The sequence below is a fragment of the Zophobas morio genome, unplaced genomic scaffold (genome assembly GCF_036711695.1).
Source record: "Zophobas morio isolate AGI-343-1 ecotype UQ-CSIRO unplaced genomic scaffold, CSIRO_AGI_Zmor_V1 ptg000046l, whole genome shotgun sequence".
Classification (NCBI taxonomy): Eukaryota; Metazoa; Arthropoda; class Insecta; order Coleoptera; family Tenebrionidae; genus Zophobas; species Zophobas morio.
Window position 1 is genome coordinate 237,848 of NW_026972151.1, and position 27,447 is coordinate 265,294.

Sequence of the window (27,447 nt, forward strand, 5' to 3'; positions counted from 1 at the left end):
AAGACTTACTCAATTAAGAATAAATGAATGAAAAATAATAGGAATTAAAAGTGTATGACGTGACAACAAAATTTATAGATAAGAGACCTGTTGCAATCTATTCATAATTGGGTAACAGCACAAAATTAAACCTGTACGCGAAATTTCAGACGAGTTATATAAGAGATGGAGCAAGAAAATACTAAATTTTAAATGCAAACTATAGAGTACATTTCACCTCAAATGGCGACATCACCTTAATTCCATTATTTGTTAACAAGCCGGGTTCTTTAAGATTTGCTTTAGAGCATTATGCTTTCCCAATTTTGCTTCTTCCAACACCCTTTAATCTGACACCTACATTTTCAAAAGTCGAATATTTTATTTGGCGTTGTAAACACGAAAACATTTTATTAAGAAAAATTACACAATTTGGTTTTTGATAATATATATATATATATATATATATATATATATATATATATATATATATATATATATATATATATATAGTTGTTATACCGCTTACACAGTCCCGACTTGCTATATCTAGTAAACGTTACCAGACCTTTTGAGACGTTACCAGACCCGGGTTCGGGTCTGATAACGTTTAACCATGTATATCGCCTTCTTGGACCCAGTACAATTAAAAATTGAAATAAAAAAGTGGGTCTAGTAAAACTGTTGAACGTCAAATTTTATACAGAAATAGTTCATTCCCCTTTTCTGCAGAGGGCGTCGTGTCGCTTAGCTGTATATAATATCTGCCTGCATAAAATCGTCCACATCGGACCAACGTTACCAGATCCGTAAATCTGCAACACTGCATTCTAGCAGATCAGTTCAGTATTTAAGAAAACCATGAGTACTTTTCTTATTCTACTTGTATCTGACTGCTTGCATTAAGTAAAAATATGTTATTTGAATTAATAAAGAATTTTTACAATGAATCGTTTGAGGAATGGCTAGTTTCATGTTTTCTCGATGTTACATAACTCTTATTAGACCTAGAATATGAAAAATTATGTCTTTCATTGCCGTTTGTCCGCCGTTCTTGTTAGAGACAATTTCCAAAATTACATACTATACAGATTATTTTGAAATTCAAGATACAGTTTAGGATTATCGTGGAGATGGGGGTAAAATGCTTATTAACTAAATACATAATTCAGCCTTATGTTTAATAAAAATAATAAAAATAAGGTTTTTTAGTTGAAATATACCATATGTTCGAAAAAAAAAAATAGCCCGGGACCGTAGCTATCTTATTTTTCGAATAGATCAAATTAAATCATTTTAAATGTATTGCGATCTTAATTGTAAAACTGATTTTTAATTTTCTTTTTTTGCCTATGACATTCAACTTTTGTTTTTTAAATGACATCCTAGATATTTTTTTTAATTCTTGTGATGTTTTTTTCTGAATACATTGATGTACTATGTTTCGCATTTTGTTAAAAAGCTGTGGTAAAAATTAATTTAATTTTTATAGCAAGGTAACTGTAACTGAAAAATGTACCAAAATTTTTGTTACATAGCAAGTTTAACACGGTTTATAACACTTATTAATGTATAGGAGTTTTAAATTTGAAAATTAAACTTCTATACGAAAACATTATTAACTCAAGACATTTTATTGCAAATATGATGTATTAAATTATTAATGTTTGAAAATATTAACGTATTATGTACACAATGATACATCAATAAATTTAGAAAAAATCTCTACATGAATCTTAAAAAAATATTCAGGGTGTTTGGTGTAATTTAAAAAACAAAAGTTGTATGTCGTAGATAAAAACAAATGAAAGTTAAAAATTATTTTTTTTAAATCAGATGGTTGTATTTATATTTAGTAGACGATATATGTAAATTTTTTGAAAAATTATAAAAATTATACAACATTTGACAATTAATTTCAGAAATTAGAAAACGACTCCTCAAAATTTTGCATAATTATGCCTTGGTGCTCATTCACAATGGGCATAAAGCATAAGGATGTCATAAGCATTAATGCATATGGATTTATGTTTAGTGCTCTATGGTTGTATTCGTTCACAATGAGCATAAGTGCTCATTCACAATAGGCATAAAGCATAAGGATGTCCTAAGCATTATGCTCATTGTAAACGAATAGAAGCATAGAGCACTAAACATAAATTCTTATGCATTAATGCTTATGACATCCTTATGCTTTATGCCCATTGTGAATGAGCACTTACAGTTATAATGAACGTGGTCAGGTCAGGTCACCAAAGCGTTTAACTGAATGTAATTTGAAAAGTGCAAAATTGTATACTTCTGTAAGTGTAGTTTTTTTTAATCCTCTCTTATTTTCAAATTCGCTATAATGATCTACGTATCCATATTTTACTTAATTTTTATTTGAAGATAGGAACTTGATTATATTCTAAATTAATTGATCCTCACTTAATATTAATTGAAAGAGATCATTCTTTTAGCTACATCTAATTTGTACATCTATTGGTAGATTTCGACAACAATCTTTTTAAAGCAACATTTAGTTTTTATTCCATTTTTTTTAATGAATATATTTGTCGGTAAATGTTTTATTTATTTCTGTTCGTTAGAATTTCGCAATTAGTTGATTTTTTACTTACTGAGCGTAAGTAAAGGAAGTATTGTAATCAAGTCCATCGGCCGACTCTCTACTTCTACGTTTTCTCGACCTTTCATTACCCCTACAGGACGAAGAAATAGGTCTCCCATTTCCGTCTGTCCGTCTGTCTGCAGCCCCGGATTTTTATTGGGCAGATAATCTCCGAAAGTACGGGGCGATTGTTGTCAAATTTTGTATTTACGAGTATATTAGGAATATCATGTAGATGGCAAAAAAGCTAACCAAAATTTGTCTAATCGTCCTCACCAACAATGTGATGACGTCACTTTAAAATTTCACATAGTAAATGGGTTTTAAATTGTATGAAATAACATAGTCCTACACATGTAGTTTATGACTTCGTATTGAGTTTTACCCGAAAAGTGCAGAATTTTTGAAAAAAATCAAAATATGAACATCAAAATTTTGCGGTATAAATCCGCATTTTATTCATATTTTTGAATTTGCATAAACAGGATGACACAAAAAAAATATTCAATGCGTGATTTATTTTATTAATTTAATCAGGAACTGCAAAACCGAATGTTTTAAAATCATGGAGATGTTTAAGATTATCATAAACATGGTAAATCTTTAATCAGAATGTATTTGCTCATCCACCCTAAAAAACAATTGATGACATCACCTCAAAATTTTGCTAAATAAATCCTATCTTAAATATGCAAAATATGATGACTTTATACTTGTGATTTATCACTACATTAATATTTTTTAGATTTCGTTATACAGCTGTCTCAAAAAAATTAATGACTGAAAATTAGTATTTTCTTAAAATTCAAACAATAACGCTTGGCAAACAGGTATCAAATACCCGCAAGAGTGTCTAAAATGCGAGGATAGCAGTTTTTTGTTCCATAGCTACCTATCCTTTAATAATTTTTGAATTATTTTCGCAATAATTTATCGGTTTGGCTAACCAGACGTATTTCGGAGATGAATTTTTGCATACAGTATTTATTTTTCATGTTTAATGAAGTGATGCAAATTAATTAAACTTAATTATTTCAAAATTAAATTAAGGCATGGAAAATTTACTTTTTCAAGATAATGATTATTCTCACCGGTTCATATTAATCCTCACCTATCAAAATACTTACATTTCAAATTTCATAACAATCCGTTCAAAAATACCTGAATTATTGCGCCCGAAAGTGTTACGTGGGACACCCGGTATACTTAGATGGGAAACAGACAATCTAGAGAAAGATGAAAGTCTTAAAATGTGTCTCAGCAAGCATAAGGATTATTTTGCAGAATTCAAATGGTTCAGACAAAATATGTACACGAAAACTAAAATGATACATGGACTTCACATGCACTAATTTCATTGTAGCGTTTGCCACGCTAAGTATTATTAAGGGATCGAGATCCTTCGAGGGCCTGTAAATTTGCAAACGTTTTATGCATTGAGTTTTGACACTAAGATTACCGATAATTCATGAAATTATTTTTTAAATTACAGAAAATTATAGAGCATTTTGTTGTGCTTCTAAAGTTGCCAGCTAGGCTTAAAAACATTTTTTGGTGATTCTGTCTCGAAATCATTCATTAATTACGGCTATTAATAAGCGAGATATATATTAATGGGTTAATACAGCAATCAGATATACCCCCGCGCACTTGATGTGAAATTTTTTATTTAAATGTTCTAAATATCATGAAATTTGAAACTGATTTTCAGCAGTTTCGTGTATGAAATTGCAATCACCGGAGAAGTATTGCAACCAACTCGTTTGTTAATAGGCGATTATTAATCGCCCTTATTAACAAGTATTGATTAAATAATTGCTATGGAGCATTGTAACTTTTTTGAAGAGGGTCTTTTTATAAATAGTTTAGCGTTCTTAAATTTTTTAATTAATAATTTGAAATATTAAAGTTACTCTTAAAAAATATGCAATTTTAGATCTATAAATCAATCTTAAAGTTTCTAACACATATTGTACCATTTTGTGGTTAAAATTTCGATTTTTTTAGGATTTTAATATTAAAAAATCTTAATTTGTGATTTATGTTATGTGTAAGAAAAGCTTAGATATCATTTAAAAACTTTATGAAATAAACTAGAAAATTTTTGTGCTAACATTGCATTAATAAATCCCAAGTGTAAAATTATGTTATTTTATAAATTTTCTTAAAATTTTAGGTGGGAATAGGTATCCAAATTTTGGTTGAACTAACTCGATAGACATGTACAACTAGTAAAAAGAAAATGTTACTAATGTCTATCAAACTTGCATATCTGTTAATAAAAAAAATCGCCTTGGCGTTAATTTTATTAATGAGTTATCCGTTTGTCATGGCACTAATGGCGTCAAAAAGACAGGCAGATAAGATATATTTTTGGTTTTTATTATTTTCTTTTGTGACACTTTTGCATATCCACTGGTTGTAAATTCAACTTTCAAGATACACAAGAAATTTTACAGATCAATACAATGTGAAGCGATTTTCCATAAATTTAATGTGGCAACAATGTCGGGATTGATAACGTCGGTTTACTGTGCTATTTATACTGAAACGGGACTGAGAAAGCTGTTGAACATAGTGGGTCTGGTAACGTTGGATGAATATGGTGTTAACATTTTTCAAGGAATAATTTTACCCCTCTACTTTTTTTTAAGTTTGTTATTGCAAAAACCATTAAATTTATTATATTATACTCGGAAAAACAGCCGGGCTTGGTAACGTCTGTTTAATATGTTGGGCTTGGTAACGACGGTTGGATACGTATATATATATATATATATATATATATAAATGGAAATGTCTCACCCTTCACTATTTTGATACATCCTGGATAGACAATTTTAAAAATAGAAGGTGAATTCAGGTGACTATTTTCTTCAAAGAAACTGATCCAATCAAAGCATTTATATTTCTGCATGACGACCAATAAAAATTGAACTTCAGCGATAATTTTGCGTTAGTGCAAATTATGGATAATTTGAACTAGTGCAAGATCCTCAGATTTGATATTTTGTTATTTTGTTGAAAATGATGAATAATAAGATCAATTTCAAATTTTTATTTAAAAAAGATTGGTTTCATTTTTGTAAGGTACAAGTATTATGTGTACAATTAAGGAAACTTTGGGACGGTGGTTCATAGAGTCTTGATTACCCTTTCCTTACATTCTCTTGCCACACAAAAATGTTCAAATTGCTCCATGCAGATACTTTTGATTTTTTAGTATCAGCTTTCGCCAAACCGTCTTCACTGGCCGTCACCCCTCTGCTTAACGGCAATCTGTTATTATCAGTAGGCGGAAATTTATCTTACGGATGCAATTCCCCAGTTGAAGCAAGGTGTGTTTTACGGCGAGTAGCGGGGACGCTTTGATCTGGTCCACAAGGTCGTAGCCAGTGCGTCGCTAGGAGTGTTTACAGCTTGTTAAAAAACTACTTCTATATTACTATATTACTTAAAAAAATAATACTTGATGCCCCTTTTAATTTTTCAAACACAGGACCACAGATTTGTGATCTTGAAATGTTATATTATGTTGATATAGTCCAAAATAAAAATATATTTGTAATCAAAGTATCGCCGCGACAGCACTGGATCTAGCGTATGAAACACAATTCCGCCCGTTGGTTATTATACCACTATTGTGTTGTCTAATCTCTAAATTGAAACCAAAATATGCACCTGTTGTAAGAGAGTGTGCCTCGATTCTAGCTCCTCCATAAACTATCTTATACAGGGTGGCTAGAATGAATGGCAAGGTTTAAATATCTTGAGAACCAATTTCATAAATCAACTGAAATTAGGTGTAGGGGTACATAAAGGTGTGCTCTTATTATTCGTCGGTAAATTTTGTTTTGCTTCATTTGTTTTTGAGATGCAAGGGCGATTTGACTTTTTTTAATGGCACTACCATATAGTTAATGCTTAATTTTTTTTTTTGACTCATTGATATATCACAATCGTTTTTTATTTCTGATTGAAATGGCAAAATAAATTATTAAGCAACAATTAAATAAATTAAAAATTGTTAATTTTAATTAATAATAAGCAATAAATAAATTAACTAATAACAACTGAAGCCAACATAACACTTCTGTTTTCTACAAAAGATGCTTAAAATGCTCTCCATATACTTCCTGGTAGTAAGAGAGACCCTCAATAAAGTTTTGTAGTGAGTTAATGAGAATTGTTGGACGAATTCCAGCAATTGCGTTCCCGTAAGTCTTCAATATGAATCGGTCTATTGATATTAACGCGATTCTTCAAATAGCCCCACAAAAAAGTCAAGCGGTTTCAAATCCAGTGACTTGGCACTCTGGCAGGCCACTCAATAGTACCCCTTCAGCCTGTCCATCTGCCAGGAAAAGTTTAATAATTTAAGTACTGTTGCATTCAGCGTACAAAATGGGATGGAGCACCGTCTTGTCGAAACCAAACAGTTTCTGCTGGTAACTCCGGATTTTGGTAATTATTGGGAAACAATTCTCTAAGTCTAGACACTATATGTTCCATCAACAGCCTTAAGTATCCCTCAGAATTTAAATTGCCATTAATAAAAAAAGGACCAAATACATGGTAACCAATAACACCGCACCAAACATTCCGCTTTTCTGGACGCTGTGTGTGGATTTGCTCCATCTGATATGGACCAGTACCTGCAGTTGTGTCTGCTCACATGACCATTTAAACAAAACGTAGATTCGTCAGAAAACAAAATTCTGTTGATGAAATTTCCGCCTTGTTGTATTCTGTTCATAATTGTCTCGGTAAATTCAACTCTATGATCTATATCATCTTCGTTCAGTTCTTGTACCAAATGGATTTTGTATGGGTGAAACTTTTCCTTTTTCATTGTTGTTTGAATTGATTTACTACTAACATTGTGATTCAGCGCTAATTGTTGCGCTGACGTTTAGGGACGTTCTTTTGCATCTAAGAGGACATGTAGGGTATTTTCATCATTTGTAGCAATTTTTGGGCTGCCAGGTTTTGGATGTTATTTAACACTACCAGATTCATTAAATCTTCGCTAGGTTCTTGAAACCGTCCGCTTAGAATTTCGGTGAATTTCATTAAAAAGTGTTAGTACTTGAGCAAAACTTCGTCTTTAAAGACCGTAACCGATAATCATTAATAATTCTATGCACTCAATTTCACCTAAATGTACCATCTTTGCAAGAAACGCGTTGCATGTCAATTTAAAATTATTTTCAAAGGTAAGTGTCATCTTTTTACTTGCCGAACGTTGTAATCGAGTCCGTAGACCGACTCTCTATTTTTACGTTTTCTCGCCTTTCATGACCCCTACAGTACGAAGAAATATGTTTCCCGTTTTCGTCTGTTTGTCTGTCTGTTTGTCTGTTTGTCTGTCTGTCTGTCCGTCTGTTCGTCTGTCCGTCTGTCCATTTATCTATCTGTATGTCCGTGTGTCCGTGTGTCCGTCTGTCTGCCGTCCCGGATTTTTGTTGGACAGATAATAGGGACAATTCTGAATCAAACATGTTAAAATTTAAAGGTTGTTAAAAATAAACAGCCAATCAGATTTACGAATTTAGATCGTTACTATGGAAATTTGCAATTTAACACCCTTTAAATGTAACAGGTTTGATTCAGAACTGGCCCTAATTCCCGCAAGTACTGGGTCGATTGTTGTCAAATTTTGTATTTATATTGCGAATGTCATGTAGATGGTAACCCAGAATTTGTCTAGTCATCCCCACCCCACAAAATTGTACATAGTAAATGGGTTTTAAATTGTACAAAATAACATAGTCCTACACCTGTAGTTTATGACTCCGAATTGAGTTTTTACCCGAAACGTCCAGATTTTTGAAAAAAAATCAAAATAATGAAACAACAATTTGCAATTTAATTTGGAATCTGTAAAACCGAATGTTTTGAAATCTTGCAGATGGTTTACAGTTATGATAAGCATGATAAATTTTTAATCAAAATATATTTACTTATTCCCTCCAAAAAATTGATCACCTCAAAATTTTGCTGAACAAATCTTGTCCTAAATGTGCAAAATATGATGAGTCAGTCTGTCTATACTTGTGATTTATAATGCATTAATATTTTTCAGATTTGCTTATACAAGGTGTCTTCAAATAATTAATGATTGAGTGAACTTATTTTATAGTTTAAATCAAGAATTGCAAAAATTTTTAATCAAAATGTATCTGTTTATCAACTCCAAAAAATTGATTACGTCATCTCAAAATTTTGCCAAATAAATCCCATCTAAAATGTGCATTCATATTTTTTAGATTTGCTTATGCAGGGTGAATCAAAAAAAAAAAAATCAATCAATTTATTTTATTGAAACGGAATGCTTTGAAATCTTGTAGACGTTTTAAAGTAATTGTAAACTTGGTAAATTGTTAATCAAAATAAATCCGTTTGCTCCCCCCAAAAAATTGATGACGTTATTTCAATATTTTGCCGAATAAATTGTACCCAAAATGTGCAAAATATGATGAATTTTTACGTGTGATTTATCATTACATTAATGAGTCAATTTATTTTATTGATTAAACGGCTCACTTCATTTTCCCAGTAAATTTTGGAAATGCAGTACTGTTATTTTTAGTATTACCCTACAACAATCAATGTAGACATACGTCCTTGAAAAAATGTTGATGACGTAATCATAAAATTGTGTAAAGAAAAAACTCAACTCAAAGATGCTGAATATGTTTCATTGTATTTCAAGAGTGAGGGAAGTTTTGTCGAAACAACTTTCGACAATTTTTCCTTCTCTTTTTTTCGCGCATTGTGTATTATCTACGTTTATGGCGTCATAACAAATTTTTTATTGATCAAATTAAGAACGAGTCACCCTACTTCCTCGAAAGGATGAGGATACACCCGTCTTTATTTAATAAAAATTATAATAATAATATTCAGAACATTCTGTTCCACGTGGGTGAATCAGTAATTTTAGTACCCTGTTTTGAGGCGACAAACTCATTCGAATCAGAACAAATTTCTAAGGGACATTCTACGGATGTATAAATAAGTTAGTTGTGTAGAAAATTTTAGGGCTATCCTGTAGAAAACAAAACGAAAAATGCCAAGACATCGTGAGCCGGTTCACTTTCATCAATTGAGTGAGTCTGAAAAAGACCGCATTGTTGGTATGAGAAAAGTTTTTCAATACGGCTAATTGCGGACCGTATAGGCCGTAGTCTTTCAACGGTATTGCAGTTTGGAGGAGGTGGTCTGAGGAAGGAGTGCATGAGTGAATTCGTGGATCTGGTAGTCCTCAAAGAACGGCAGCACGCGAAGATCGTCATCTATGCGTGCAATTGCTGCCCTCGGAGACAGACGTTCTACCACTCATGTAATTGCGACTGATTGAATGGGTGTGTTGGAGCATAGGATCTGCATGTCATCAGTTTATCGTCCAATAAGGTCGTTTGGGTTACGTTCATATCGACCATTTCTTTGCGACCACGAACAGAGTCGGGTAGTGTTCTTAGACGAATCCCGGTTTTGCCTTTGGGCTCATGATGGTCGTAGGAGGCTGAGGCGATTATGTGGAGAACACCGAAATTTGAATTTCGCTGTAGAACGCCATACAGCTCTCACACAAGGCGTGATGGTTTGGCGGGCAATAACGCAGGGTGGCAGGTCCCCTCTAGATTTCATTCAGGGAAATTTGAATACAGGAGGATACATCGATGTAGTACTGGAGCCGATTCCAGTTCCTAACCTCAGAGGGTTAGATCGACCCCTATTTCAGCAAGGCAATGCATACCCACATACGGCAAGAGTCACAACGAAGTATCTTCAACAACATAATGTTGTAGTTCTCCCCTGTCCTGCTCGTTCACCAGATGTGTCACCAATCCAACATTTGTGGGATATCATGGGCACACGTCCACGTAACTTGCAGCATCCCCCGAATAATTTAAATGACCTTCGTATGCGGGTTCAGGAAGCTTGGGACGAGATCCCACAGGACACCATAAACCATCTTCTTTCATGCATATCTCGCCGAGTAAACGAGTTTTAGGCCTGTTATTTTAATCATTTATTTGGTTCGATTTAATGCACATTTGGTAAAACTTTCAGTTTTATCAGTCAACTAATTCAAGGTATTCGGATTTTTATGGAAATCAGTTAGTATACTTTGGAAGAAAGCTTGTGTTTATTACTGCTGGGAGGCCGTTGGTTATTTTGCTTTAAATATCTTTAACATTGTCCGTACTTGTGCAATTTGCACAATCCCTTACAGTTTGCGCTTCCATGATGCCGGGGCTGCGATAGTGTTATTTATGCCACCGGTTTTTATTTTATAGACGTTATCTTAAAACAAAGAAAGCAAAGTCTAATAAAATCTAATCTAAATTTTTCTTTATATTTTTGACGCTGCAGTATATGAATCTTTTTGATCACTGGTTGCGTTACAATAATATAACGTTTATCCACACAACACGGAAAACACACAAAATATTTGCTGATGGTGTAGGTAAGTAGAGAAAAATGTTGTGCCTCAGTGGGAGTCGAACCCACGTCTCTATGCTTTCCGGGCAAGTATCTTAACCACTGGACCACGAGGCCACTGATCTTTCTCTGTTTACCGACGTGTTATTGTGCCGCCACAATGGCTTTCGCCAACCGCATCGGTGTTATTTAGACAAAGCTAAACTAAAGTTAAATTACAACTATCCTAAGACTTCAGCAGTGACTTAGAGAGACAATTTTAATTAGTTACTACATTTTTTCTTTTAAAAGTTTCCAAGATGTTCGAGAATATCTCGGAATTTACAATTTTAGACAAATTTAACAAAATTAATTTGTGCTCTTTATAAATGAAACTGCAACTGATTAAATCCAGGTATGTTACCTGGACAGAAAAACTAATACATATATTTTAACGCCTCATCAATTTCAATAACAGAGAACCCAATAACAAAGGACGATTGAGCTGATAATTCATTCATTTTTAACAGGTTTATACTTTTCGTAATAAGTTAATAACCATTTATTGCAAAATAGTAACTCATACCAAGTTTTGCACGTGAATATTAGCAGATAAAAGTGTTATGTTGTTTAAAATTAATATACCCATACATATGCGAGCCGTCGTTCTAAGATAAATGTTTTTCTGATAATTTTTGAGACAGCACTATTGTCAAAAATTAATCACTAAAGTTCTAAAATTGGTTTAAAACAAACAAAAGGTTATTTAATTGGAATTTGTTAAAATTACATGGTGCAAACTGACATGAAGAACCGTACCTTGATAGGGTTCGTAGCAGTAATGTCCCGAATCCTTCTCCATGGTCGCGAGGGACCCTGATTAAGGAGGTTTCACACCGTTATGCCGTCACATCTTTTAATTGGATCGTTGAATTATAAATTCTGATTGAGTTCGTGTCTGTTCCAGTTCAATCTCGGTGGACGGATTTTTTCTAGATTGCGTTCCGGTCTCTTGGTACACGAATTGTCTTAATTCGGTTCTGAAGTGGGAAAAGCAGGAAATCGCCAGATAACGCCTGAAACAAAAGGTAACTCGATTATTTTTAATGCATATTTACATTTCATTTGGATAGGATGGAGATGGACTCTTAAGCAATGCGCCGGCGATGTAAGTATAATGAAACACATTTACGAAAGATAATAACGAAAGCTAACGGAGATCTTCGTGGTAAAAGACTGGTAATAACGTTACAAAGCAAAAACAAATACAGGTAGTCTTTATTAGGTGACGGCAGGTGGTTTTATGTTTAATTAATTCCATTAAAATGTATACTTCGACAGTTGTGGCGACAGAAAACAAGCTGCAGTTGCCTTCTTAAAATTTACAGAAAAGAAAACAAAAGGGGCACGTTTGAATTGATCATTTATAATTATAATGAAGTGGCGTTTTCTTGTGGGGTGAAGCAATTTCTCAGAAAAAGAATGATTAGAAATATTTATTGAAAAATAAACAAATCCTGAGAGTGGAGAGCAAAGAATGAAATACAAGACAGTTAAATAAATCAGAAAACTGTATTGCTACATTTTACTTAAATACACAGCTATCCAATTTTGTACATACAAAATACAATTAACCTGCTTCATATTTCTCTACTTACTTACAACAAATAAAAAAAAACAATAACGACAATGATGTCATATGCCTTTGTGTTCGTGGAGACAAAATAAGAATACACATGTCTCGTATTATTCATAAAAAGATTGGCGATGAAGGTTGCAAGATAATTAATAAAAAGTAATCACGAGTTAAGTTTATTGGTTTAATCAATTTGTTTTTGAAAAGAACTTTAATTTTTATTCACAATTCTTATTTTAACACCGATTATTTGTTATTGGGTAATTGTTGATTATTCACATATATCACCTAATTCTAATTCACAATTATTCACTTAAATAAATACACTTGTGCCAAATAAAGGTTACTGTAACAATTAAAAAGATATTAGATTAAAATTGCCCAAACATTAGTGGAATAGGTGGCGTATCTATGGTTCTCTTTTTGGAGATCCTGCTATATTTCGTGCATCCTGTGGTAAATTGGGACAATCTCTGCTAAGTTGACTGTTTCCAGTTGTAGCGGTTTTTGTTCGCAGATTTCTTCCCTGAGTGGTGGATTTGACGAAATTTCTAATTTTGGCGTTTGAACCGACTGCTTCTTGAATTCAGGATTCTGGTAGCTCTGAAGGGTCGATGAGTTGATTCTTAATTTACATCCACCTGAGACAGTGGTAACTTTTTTTATTGATAGGTGTTCATCCTCTTATCCGCATGTTGACGTGGCTGCTTGCTGGATTGGGAATATTCCAATCTAATGGTTTTTATAGATTTTCCAGATTTTCATGTTTTTGAGGTTGACTGATGATATTACACTGCTGTTAATTCTTTGAAAATTTAAGTACATATCAGAATTTCACAAAGATGCGTCTTTGGAAATTTTACTAGTTTGTGGCAAATATAGTCTCCAGGGTTGACTCCATTACATTTATCGTTATTCAAACTGAAGTAAAACTCGTTAAGCTAGAGGTATTTGTGGGACTGTATAATAATTTGGTACGTTTGAAATCATGCTGAATGGGAAATGGATATAATTAGTAAAAATTACAATTAGGAGGTTCGCTAGAGGTATCTCAAAAATGAACGTACTATGCAGATCTTTCTGATAGGCCTTAATTTGGATTATTCTTTAGTAGGTTAGAAGGTTTGCTTCGTTAACTTCGTAGGCGAGGCTTTTTTGTCGACTTTGTTCTTTACTGTTTTTGGTTCGTTTAACAGGTCTTGTGGGTCGATTTACACAACTTAATAACTGAATAATAACTCCAACCTATAATGAATAACTAAATACTTAAATAGACTGACGTGTTAAATCTTTACCTTCCCTAGACGAAAACAATAAATTACTTAATATAATTAAGCACCTACTATTCAAAATAAAATGTTCCTTGCTGAATTTCTGAACCTCTCTTCTGAAACACCAAACAATTTCAATTCTTTGTGAGCATTGGCAGTTCTGACTACTCAGCTGGTGCGGAGAATCCATAGTTGGTTCTGTGTCTTTCTGTATGGAAAATCGGAGAACTTCTTAAGAAACGAGTAGGACAGTTTAAAGAAAATAATTTTTGTATTTCTAAACATATAATTTTACCATTAAAAACTTTAAAAAGAAACGTGAGACCAATGATAGTTCATGGACGCTCTAACGTATATATATTTATTAATTCTCTAATCTGTTGGTATGAATACATATCCCTATAGAGGCCCATCTTCTATGCACACATTCTCAAAAATTGGTTCTGAATCTTCTCAACTTCTCTAATATGAGTGCCGTATTGTGGAGACCATATTAAACTGGAATATTCAAGAATTGACCGAACAACAGCGCAATACACTAATTTAAGAGAATCAAAAGACAAATCCTTTTGCGACCTATACATTAAACCAAGAATTTTATTGGAGTTATCGATGACAAACTGTCTATGCTGAGAAAAACTTAAACGTGAGTCCATAACGACGCCCAGATCACGCATTTCTGTCACCCTAACTAAACGAATATTGTTTATCCGATATTTATAATCTATATTAATTTTACTCTTAGAGAAAGAATGTGTTCTAAAACACTTTTTTCTACTCCCACATAGTAATCCATGAATTACGAACTGTCTAGCCTCATAGTAAAACCATAGTTACACCCACTGGCATGTAATGAATGAACAGGCACGTAATATATAATATATATTACGTGCCTGTTTGAATAGTTTCCATAGCAACTATAAATATTTGCTTTCCCAAAAAAATTTCTTCTGAAAGTGATTCTTTATTATAGATCGTAGAAAAAGTATATGACACAACTCTGGTGGTAAGCTAATTACGAACTCATATTACATCACTCGCTCGCTACGCTCGCTCGTGTATAAACTTCGTTCGTAATTAGCTTCTTACCACCCTCGATATATAATATACTAATTTCACATTTAATTCCATCCCATTATCGAGGCACCATTCATACAAACAATTCAAAACTTCTTGGATCTCCCAACAATCCTGTGATGTATTGAGAGCTCTATATAATTTCGAATCATTAGCATACAGTACAATATTAGAAACTCTGATCACCTTGAAAATGCCATTAACAAATAATGTAAATAACATTACCATAGAGTGATCCTGAACTTACGATTACAGGATTGGAAATGTGACATCCTATCTTGACAAAATGTTTTCTATTACTCATAAAACTGATTACCCATTTTATACAGGCGGTATCAAAATTCATAAGTTTCAAATTAAAAATTAGAACACCATGATGAACCCTATCAAACGCCTTGGCAAAGTTGGCATAAATTGAATTTACTTATGGCCCGTCTATCGTCGATCTACCCGAACAAAATCCATGTTGTTGTTCTACCACGATATGCTTACATGTCACTTCCAGTTGTTTTGATATCAATAAATCAAATATTTTGGGAATAACTGACTGTATACAAACGCCCCTGTATTTCTTTACCAACTCACGGTTGCCAGAATGGAATGTAGGTAATTAGGTATAACATATAATATATACATCTGGGAATATGCCCTCTGATAAAGAGGCATTAAACATAAATTGAATGGTTTCGTTATACTATACACACAAAAAACCAACAATAACGAAGAAATACCATCCGGGCCTCTACTATTATTAAAACTATTAAATTTAAAATTGCATCAAATACCTCATGAGTAAAAATTAATGAAAAATTGTAATTCGTTTCACCACCTACTTTTAAATTATTCGTCCTATTTGTTGACAAAGGTTTGGTATATACCGAGTGAAAACATTTTCGAACATATTTACCGCCTCTTTCGTGTTCAATGATATACTATCATTGTATACGAATGAGTTAGGATATGAATTCGACTTGTACTTCTCCTCCAAAATTTCCAAAAGTTTCTTGCATCTGTCTTAATACTGTTTTCTACATTCACCATATAATCACTATAATCCCTTTTAACCCTTAACTTGCATAATTTCCTAATTTCAGAATAATTTTTATAGTCAATGGCACATCCTGTTGATTTAAACTTCTTGTGTAATTGTTTTTTATGTCGAATGAGTCGCTTTAGTTCTGAAGAAAACCACTTAGGATGATTTGAGTTTCTACAATTAATTACTGGAACCCAGACAGATACAGCATTTCATAAAACTTATTAACACACTCATTAACTCCTAGACCTCAAAAGATGTGGTCCCAATACCGGAGGAATAAATAATGATTTACGACAACAAAATCTGCTTTTTAAAAATCAAAATATATATCTTGAAATTGTAAATTATGTTGTGTTTTAAAAGAATTAACATTAATTAATATATCGTATCCAAAATGATGTGCAGACTTCTTTAGAATACGATCTGAAATATGGCGTACATTAAGATTTGAAATATTTGTGAATATTAGATCCAAGAACGTATCCCTACTGTTAGGTATATTGTTCATCTGCAACAAATTGAAATATGATAAACTGTTTGAGACATTTACTGCTGTAGGATTACCAGCACATTCAACTAACATTGCAACTTCAATAACATATGCCACTTACAGTTAGGTAGGTTGAAATCCCCACATAAAACAACTTTATTATTTTGTTTCAAACCAATTACTTCCTTTACTTTATCACAGAAATTATCATATGTACCAACGTCTGAGTTTGCATAAATATAAAGTGCTCCTAAAATTAATTTTGTATACTTATCTAAGAACACTGAAATAAATAAACTTTCCTAGAACCCATTAAATGAAGCCAAAATCGAACAACAATATTTTTTATTTACCGCCACCAATACGCCGCCACCCCTACCTTGCTTTAAAAACTTACAATCCTTATCAGATCTAAAAACATGATAATTTGATAAACTTAATTTTATTTCCTTAGTTAACCAAGTTTCTAATAAAATCAGAACGTCGTGGTCACTACTATTTACATTAATATGAAGCTCATTCAACTTGGTTCTTAGGCCACCTACGTTTTGAAAGTACATGTTTATATTACTATGGGTTAATTTCGGTTTTTTGGTTGTATGTAAGCAATTTTCGGCTCACCTCTTATATACTTTATTGAAATGTTTGTCTCTACTTTTGATTTTCTGTCCGTCAAGTCATCCCCCAACCGTTTCAATTTCTGTCTTTGCATATTTGTTGAATTGGTATTAATTCTTACATTTCCATTACATTTACTCGTGTTTTTTGATGCTGCCCTAGCCTTCTCAGCGTCAATACAAAACCTTATAATCAGTGTTGGGCGGTATCTAGATACTTGTATCTAAATAAAGTATCTATATACAAAATTAATGGCGCAGATACAGAAACATTTTTTTATATCACTTTTTTTTTCAGTAGTTATTGGTTGAGTTATACTAATAGTAATTTTTGATACTTCATGTTGGTGATTTTGGTCACATAAATAAAAATAGAGGTAAGAGGTCCACTAATAGTGTTCTGTCGCGGAAATTTTCATATTTTATATACCATCATTTCCTACATTGTAGCATTCAGTACTTATACATCTTTAAATATAATCCTGAGGGGTAATAAATCTAAGCAATGGTAAGATGGTATTTTAAAAACCATAAACCACAATTCACTATTCACTGCGTTTTACCCTTATTGGGACAATACATTTTATCTGTGTACCTGTGCAACCCGGGTCCGGTAGGCCCGCTGGTTGTATTTGTGTTATTAAATAAGAGTAATTTTAATAGTAAAAATATTTGTTTAAGGTATGTTATTATTTTTAGAACATAATAATTGCATGTTACATAATGACTATTTTTGTTTCAACTAATACAAATTAGTTCTATAATCGACAAATCGGATGTTCAGTACATACATTTCTCTCGCATAAATCGCATACTTGTTATTGTTTTATACCTTTATTTTTCAGACAAATGTAGCATCTTTTCCTGTTGCCACATGTGTCATTTCTTCACTTTTTCATTGTTGGACCTAACGCGAGGCGGGCTTGGCAGGTCCGTTTTACCCTAGAATGTGATCCTACAAGGGGTTTTTAAATACCTTCCTTAGAAATTGTACTTATTTTGCCTTAAACGGAACCAGCAATTCTTGCTAAAATGTATATACCTGCCGCACCGGGATAGACGATTACCGGACATGGTCATAAAAACATCGTAAGCCGATATTGAAGAATAATAATTTATGACAGGTTGCCGACAACAGACCTTCAGCACAGAATAATTATTTCCCGTATTCTTTTGAAATATTAATTTTAATGCTGGAGATAATTATTAGATATACTCAAACACAATTTGGACACTGTAGTATGGGAATAAAAACAAAAAAATATTCTTTTTAATATTACGTAATAAATATTGCACAATTTGCTGCACATCAAACAACGAAGCGATGGCCTATTTACAGGAAATAAAAAAAGATTTTTCAGTCTTGAATAACTATGCTATAATAAAATGTTTATTTTTTAAATTTAATACCACAATCCCTTCTTCTGCACCTGTGGAACGGGTGTTTAGTAGCGCAAACCAAATTCTGACACCAAGAAGAAACAATTTAGGTGACAATACGTTCGAAATGTTAATTTTAAAAAATTCATTAAACAATACATAAAAAAATACATAAACATGTTTTCAGTTATTTTATTCGCCAAAGCTTCAAAAAGTATATGTTTTCTTGTATCTGTATCTAAATACATTTCGAAAAAATCTAAAACAATCTGTATCTAGATACTTTTAAAAGTATCTGTCCCCAACACTGTATAAGCTTAACTTACTTAAACCAAAGGAAACTCCGATATCACCCGATACAATTTTCTTAACCATTTCACTATCATGCTGAATTCTTATGTTAGTGTCTGAGGAGCTCGATTCACTAACATTATAGATTATTACGTTTTTTGATCTACTTATTCTATCGTGAAGCTCATTGGCCATCTCATCTTCACTCATTCTATTGTTACACATCTGCTGGTAATTTGCCATTAGCTGACTAACCTGTGCCTGCAAAATCTGTATTATGTCGGATAACTTGGCCAATAATGCACTCGATTCATCACATTTTTTTCAAAAATATCTCATAACCCTATTCTATATCTCCGATGCCCTTACTTCTGTTTCGGAAAGATTTGCAGATTCCTTACAATACAATTTCCTACATCCATCGTAAGCGAAACTTTTGTTGTTTTTCTTGCACTGAAAACAGCCAGCCATAATGCAAAAACTACTACTCGCACAAATTAACGCAGTATGCCCCTACTAATTCAGCTTATCAGTTTTTTGATGAGATGCTATAAATATATACATCTATTGCCTAATTAGTACAAAGGCTGATACTGATTTTAGCAGTAAAATGTAATAATAATAATAATTAATTGATAGTTACATACAATCTCGTAAAAATCGATCGAAAACTAGCAACTCATAAAACCCTGTCACGCATTGTGCAGAGTATTTAGTTTTGCGAAGCTGAGTGCTATTTCAAGTTTTTCTAAAATTCTTAATATTTCTTGTTATATAGTGATCATCTGGACAAAAACTGTGTGCAGATGTAGAAGTGGGTAAATTTCGTTTCTCGTGGAAATAGTTGGGTTGATGATTGACTCGATTTCGGTGATTTCTTTTTTTCGAATATTTGTTGAGTAATCATTAACTTGGCGATGCTGTTGTTGAATTTTTCGATGACCGTGGTAGTCAAGCAAATTTGTTCATCAAGGAGAATTTTCTATTTGCCTTGCTCAGTTTGAATTCGGGATAATAAAGGTTGATAGCCTTGTCCGTGTTCGCTACCTAAATTTCCAGTGATTCCTTTTACTACCTAAGCGTTCCTGTATCGAATATTCTTATGAATGTCCAGTGATCGATTCTGTTTCTGGCCATACCTAATTTTTGGGGTAGTAGTCCAACGTTTTCGGTGATTTTTGTTATCTGTTGGTCCTAAAATACGAAGTCTTAAATTATCCATGTGCACTCTCTTTGTTTGTTGATATTGTGAGCGGATCATGCATGTGTTATCACTGATTAAGTTTGCTTAAAAGATGAAAATAAAGTTAAAAAAACTGCTGGAAATGGTATCCCGTCTTCTGTATACCTAAATTGATTTATGTTATCAAACACATTTTGTAGTGTAGCATGCATAATACGAGCCCATTCTTCAATAATTCTGTCTTTAATTTCTTTTAGGGTCTGCGTAGGAGTTTTAAAAATAGTGTTTTTTGGATACCAAACAGAAAGTAATCCAAAGGGGTTAAATCTGGTAATATTGGGAAATACTCAAGAACTGAAGAACTTATCATTCTGTCACCAAATAATTATCGTAAAAAATTAAATTGTCCGTTGCAGTATGTGTTGTGGTATCATCATGTTGGAAAAATCCGTCCTGGAGTTCATCAACATGTAACTCTTGAACGACATTAATCAGGATTATTTATTTGAAGTTGAAGGTGGGTTAAAAAAAACCTTGGCAACATTTTGTTCTATATGATTCTTTCAAGAATTTATAATTGTGGCCACGAAGTCGAGTAGAAGTATCGAACGAACGAAGAGATTTCAAATTACAAGGAAATAATTTATGTACAATACTACAAATAACGATCAATAGGTTTTGCTGGTTGCGTTTAAAGTTTGTAAGACTCGACATTACTCATGAAACACCCTGTATAAGATTTTAAAATCGAGATAATTGTGAGAATTCAGTTTTTTGATTGGGTATTAACAATGGCAGGTGCACCATTCAGATATTTCATTGTAATGTAACGCTCTTAAGTCTGCTGTTAAGTTCCATGCGCAATTTGGTCAAAAAATCAAGTTGGGAGCGTGTTTTGTCGTCCGATAGCTTTATCATAGAGAATTCGAAACTCCGTAATGTTGTCTTATTTTGCAAGATTTGTTTACACGTGTGTAGATTGTTAAAATATATTCTTAGTCTGTTCTTATTACTATAATTTGTTGCAGAACCACTTCAACAGAGGTAAGCATCGAAAGGTTAACTGCGAAAAAGTTTAAAAGACGGTGAACGAAATGTCAGTGTCGACTTCAGTTACACCAACAGTTTAAATTAAATTATGAGCCCTGCAAGCACGCTCGCTAGCTTCATTAATGAGTACATCAGGAGAAGAAGTATTGGTAGTTGAACAGTATAAGGGGTGTTATGTCTGAATTTCTCAATTTTGTTTGCGATGCTTTCGGTTTTCAGCATTCCAAAATCTCAAATTTTATGAATTATCATAACATATGAAACAAAAGTTTGAACTGCCATTCAAATTGGCTATACATTATTAAGCTATATTCTAAAAATGCATTACCAAACAGAATTTTTGAAAAATACTATTTCATTTAAAAAATACTCTGTTTACATACAAATACGACAGTGTGCTATATTTTCTATTTACTAAATTGTTTGCTACAGCTTTCCATCTCTTAGGAATAATTCCGTTTACCCGAAGCATGCATCGACTAATTGTGATATATTTAATTGACCAACAGTAGCTTGATCAGGATCCCACCGTAATCCCTCAACGAGTTATACATCATTATTTGCTTAGTTACATCAGAAATTATTTGTGGTAATTAACACCTGTGTTTCTAAAGAATTTACTTTTTCGTTTCATGATCTGGGAGACAATGCTGGTAAAATGTTTTATTAAAAATATGACAAATTGCCGCCTGAAAGCAAAATATATCATGCAGATGTCACCCCCTTATTTGGGCAAACATACCACAAAAGCGGATGCCTTTGTCACAGTGTCCGACTGGAAAGTTTTGTTGAAAGGTTCATGAAAATAACAATTAGGGGAATTTTTGAGCTCTGTGCCGAAATACAAGTGATTGATTCTTCAAATGACTGCCTGCTATTAATAAAATATTCGCGTGTAAAGGGTCAATTAATCTCTATAACTCAACATCCATGTCAAGAAATCAGGAGACATCGCCCACATCCTGTCCAACTTTGGTATCAGCTCAATTCGAATAATTACCAATTTAAATGATTCATTTCTGAAATCGAACTCAAGATGTGCCTTGTTCTCCTTTGCATTGCTAAGTGATAGATCAAATTAATAAATGCATTACGATACGGCAGCCTGGAATAATTGACTAAGAGAAACTGTTAGCGCGCAATCACCCCTTTACCGCCCTTCCAACGCCGATAATAATAATAACAAGCTGAAAGGGGCGCCCCATTTCACGCCACTGCTGCATGTTCCTGGGATTGGTCCCAAACAGTGGCGCAGCCACAGCGTTTGGCGCCGTGCTGGAAGTCTGGAGTTATAACTTCAGAAGTATAGAAACAGAAATGACATATTATCCGTTCAAGATCTTTATGTAGTAGGGTTGGCCATGAAAATCTAGTGAGTTTGTTGGTATTCGATGCAGAAGAATAAAAATTTCCTGAACATTTTTCGTTAGGTTATGTTTTGTTAAATTAAAGGTTAAAAAATATGCCAGAAATATAAACATTGCTGCCGATACTTTCAGTTTTCAGTAGCAATGACCAAGTTAACGGTATCCATTTCTTAGATATCGTGACAACTGTAAAGAACATTTTAAATTATTGAATCTCCTGACTGTACCCTGTCTGTTCATATACAAATGTTTAGACCATTTTGTAAAAAATAGTCTAAACAATTCCTATCACAACTACTCTACAAGAGGAAATGACATTTGTTTACGTGGTTTTAGACTAACCAGATCTAGATTGGGTTTTAATTACTATTGTGTTAAATTTTACAATGTAATACCAAACAATATCAGGAATCTTAGTTCTAAGTTGTTCTTAAAAAGTATTAAAATACATCTAATTGAAAATGCCTTTTATAATATAGAGGAATATTTCACTACTAAGTTTTAAATGAAATGGATTTTATTTCAAAATTCCTAATTACCTTTGTTACCATGTATCTCTTTATTTTGTTATGTTAAGTTGTGTAATGACTTGTGTAAATATTTGTTATATTTTAGCACGAATAAATCTTATCTTATCTTATCTTAGAAAGCATAAAACTTTACGCTATTTAAAACAGTTATTCGGCTTTTTGTAAGTGTTTATTTCATATGTAAGGAACAAACACTAAATGGGGGTTCTACTCGTACATACGACTATTGTCGCCTGCCACATTTAGCATCTCATCTTTAGTTCTCAATCATCAGTTCGTTCTGCTCGCGCACTCTTCTTAGAAATGTAAATTTCGACCTTTGTGAACAGCCTATTTCCATATCTTCCCAACTTCTTTTTGGACTTTTCTAAGACTACTAAAAGGGTTGGTAAAAGACAACAACCTTGGTCTAGTGCTTTGATGGGTTTAGCTCTTCTGAAACATTTTTCCGGCCTTAAATTGAATGAATTATCTATATAGCCATTACTAATGCTTACGTAAGTGCTCTTTATTTGCTTTTACTAAGTACTTCCAAACGCTTATTAATAAGAACGTTACAATACGCCTTCTCCAGGTCCATGAAAAGTTACAAATTCCGTGCAAAGTAACAACGTGGATGATATAACTAAAATTATATTATTTAAGCCCAGACGGACTCCCTGCGTGTCGAGAACGGATGGCTTAAGCGTGCTTGGGAAAGTACGGATTGGAAACATACCACCATCACAATAAAGGAAGTACTTTGAAAGATGCACAACGAGGGTTCTGGTGCTTATTTTAAAATCAATAAGACGCTTTCTAAAGTTGGGGAGATATTCCACCGGGTCCCTTGTCGGGTGGACGTTGAGAGCTGGTGGGAGGAATGTGCGACCTGTGAGATGGTCAAGGGGTCGAGAACAAGGGCGAGAGATCCGATGGAACAATACAGTGTCGGTTCACCTTTAGGAAGAATGGCAGTGGAAATAGCAAGTACTTTCCCGGTGACCAAGGGCAAGAATAAGTACGCAATGGTCGTCAGCGATTCCTTCAGCTTATGGCATACCGAACCAAGAGGCCATTGCGGTTGCTAAAATACTGATTCACAATTAGATCCGCAGGTTTGAGGTCCCAATGGAAATGCACTCGGACCAAGGTAGAAAATTCGAGTCAAACCAATTCCAGTGGGTTACTGAAGTACTCGGAAAACGGAAGACCCGACCCACGCCGTTGCATTCGCAGTCACTTCACACAATTATCTACTATACAGCTTTAGCTTGTATTCAAATCAATACCTACTCTGCTCCACATTTGAAAACAAGATTCAATTATAAAATTAATAACATTAGAAAACCACTGGTCAACTTACAGAATACTACACAACACTATTATAAATTAAATACAGTTTATTACAGAATCTTAGCTTCCACTTTCAGTGGTTGCAGCGGTTACAATCCATGAGCAACAGATTTTATCTAAGAGAATTGGCCCCGGTACACTCAATATTTATTAAAAATATATCATATATCATACTTGCTATGCTTACGCATCGTAAACCTCGGAAGCACGAATCACCCTATATACCGATTTCTGAAGAAGTTCCTACATAAATCTTATGCAGTGCATCTTTTTTAAAAGTGGAGATTCGTATGTTAAATTTTATACCCTATGCTAATTTTTGTTAAGGTGGAAACCCGAAGAAGATTTTTGCAGGGGAACTTTTCCACCACTATTTTTCGCAGTAAATTGTTAATTTGTTGTTTAAATAGTAAATAGTTATTAATGCAACTAGTGAGTAAAGTGTATTTTTTTACGAGAAGGAAAATTTGCCGCACGGGCCGAAGGCGAGTGCGCAAATCCGCCGATTAAAAAAAAGCTACTTTACTCACGAATCGCATACAAAATTTTTTTCGCGATCGTAACAAAACTCAACACCCACCAACTTCAAAAACTTTTTATTTTGGAACATAGATATTAAATGTAGCAGTATTTCCCCTCTTGACAATTTTTTCGGAGGTGCACAAGAAATCTTCAAGGCTGTCCGATTCCATTGTCCGAGCACACAAATTACCACAACACATCGAGAAAATTAACACAAACAACTTGTTTAAAATCACCATTTTGCCGACCAACCTCAAAAGAGAAACTATCATACATTCGCTAAATACCTACACTATTTTAATCTTCATCAGTACCTTTAAACCTATTTTATAAAACGCACCTCATGTGGTTAAACCGTTGTATCTAATGTTGCTATATGGATGGACATGACAAACATGGGTTTGTTAACAACAATTTAAACCAACGCTCGTAATTGACTGCCAGGGTGTGGATAATTAGAGGTACTATTTCTGTCAAAACTATCTCTTTGTGTGTTTAATCACAGTCTAGCCTAAGCTAAGGAAGTATTGTAGTAGAGTCAATCAGCTGACTCTCTGCTCTTATGTTTTCTCGACCTTTCATGACTACTAGAGTACGAAGAAATGGATCCCTGTTTCTGTCTGTCTGTCCGAATTCTTAATCGACAGTAACTCTTGCACCGATTGTTATCAAATTTTGTATGTATATTAGGACTATCATGCAGATGGTAAAACGCTAACCAAAATTTCATCATCCCCACCAACAATTTGATGACGTTATCTCCGAAATTTACAACAGTACATTTTGTTTTTATTTTTATAAATTAAGATACTCCTGGACCTGTAGTGAACGACTCCGTGTTCAGTTTTCACCCTAAACATCCAGATTTAAAAAAAAATGTACCAACATTTTGCAATCGAACTTTGAAACTGCAAAACCTAATGTTTAGAAATCTTGCAAACGTTTTAAGGTTATCGTAATTATGTTAATCAAAATTTATTTGTTTATCCCCGCCGAATCATCTTCTGAAATATACAAAATATTTTGACTCTATACTTGCGATCCATCGTGCAATCATGGTTTCTACAATTACTTATACAGGGTATTTAAAAAAATGAATGAATGAGGCTCTTATTATTAGTTTTGCACAGCATCTATCCAAATTGATATACGTATCTCTGCAAAAATGTTGATGACGTCATCACAAAATTTTGTGATGGAAAAACTCACTTGAAACAAACGCATAGTACGCTTATTTACCTTTTTGGAATAATTGTTCATAAAAGACTAGTGGTCATAAAGTTAGTAGTCTCTCTGGAAACATACACAGTTTTTTCTAACACAAGACCACAGGGTTCGATTTTAGTCATGTGACATCATTGGTGTAGTATTTTATTATATTACCTACTTCTAATTTTAAGGGGTATAGCCTTTTCGGCAGAACTTACATGATACATCAAACAATGATTAAAACATTTTTACGCATGGTGTTCGTCTATTACCCAACCTAAAACATGATTGTGGTCGTGTAGTCTGATAATTGCCTTTGACACATCAAAGTTTATTCATAATCCGTCACACTATGGCATGATTTTTATTATGACATGATTTATAGTGCCATAAAGTCCTCATGGAAAGAAAATGGTACATCTTAGTTATTTCTCACGAGACAATTGATTTGTTTGATGAAATGTTATAGCAACAAACATGAATTATCGTTTATTTTGTTTTTGTATTAAGATGAAGATAAAAGTAAGCTTTAGAAATTAAACCTGATGTTTCACTATTGCTACTTCCCTGCGATTTTGCGCTAAACTTTCATTCATGCCATAATCCCTTGCATTATAAACTAATATCATGATCAGAGTCCTATTTTTAGGTTAATAATACATTCATTTTAGATACCGAGATTATGTGAAAAAATTAGTTCAATTAGGTAAGGAATTTTAAAAAGTAGGTTTCTCTAGTTTTTTGATATTTTATTCATCAATATGTAATTCATTGTAATACATTTTTTAATAACAAAAATAAAATAATTCTCTCAGATAATGAGATAATGAGCAAAGTAACTTAGTACAGGGATTTTATAAATGATTCTAACGGAGTACTTGGCCATGGATTTCAAAAATCCCGCTTCGCTGAAATTATGCCCATGATTATGTATCTTTATGACAGTTCTCACTCGTCACATTAATGTCTAATGTCATTTGCGACCTGTCATTGAAAGTCGTCGTTTTTATTGTTTTAATGTTTTCCAAGTGCGAATTACAGTAATTCTCGTTAATCTAAGCTCAAAACAACAAAACAGTCATTTTCAGACTCTTGGTGGTAGCGTACGAAAATTTAGTTTTTGTGCTAGAAAGAGAAGACTGTGAAAATGGTTTATTCCGTTGAAGAAAACACTTTCCTCGTTATGTCTTGCTATCGCAATGGGATTTCATAAACGAAGAGTGCTTGTGTTCTGTAACCGCTTGTAAGCAAGAATATCTGACCAAATACCGTGATTTAATAATTCAAGAAACATTGGTACATCGTTAAAGGCCCACATTAGAGATGTAATCAACAAATTTGTTTGAACTGGCAGCAACAACAAAGAGAAATCTCGTGGAAGACTTCATCTGAGGAAATTGTTGATGATTTGAGACGACTTGAGCAGAATT

The 27,447-nt window shown here is 33.3% G+C and overlaps 1 protein-coding gene and 1 non-coding gene across 3 annotated transcripts in view; both read right to left on the reverse strand.

The window, feature by feature from the left end:
• The window catches only part of LOC135142227 (potassium channel subfamily K member 18), a 593,321-nt gene that overhangs the window by 99,422 nt on the left and 466,452 nt on the right, over positions 1–27,447 (reverse strand). For both annotated transcript variants that reach the window (XM_064073904.1, XM_064073903.1), the window contains one exon: positions 11,840–12,096. In XM_064073904.1, coding sequence (XP_063929974.1) covers positions 11,840–11,882 — 43 coding nt within the window. In that variant the 5' untranslated portion in view covers positions 11,883–12,096. The remainder of the gene's footprint in view (positions 1–11,839; positions 12,097–27,447) is intronic.
• On the reverse strand, positions 11,085–11,158 carry Trnas-gga (transfer RNA serine (anticodon GGA)). The gene has a single exon. It is a non-coding gene; the product is annotated as a tRNA-Ser (tRNA).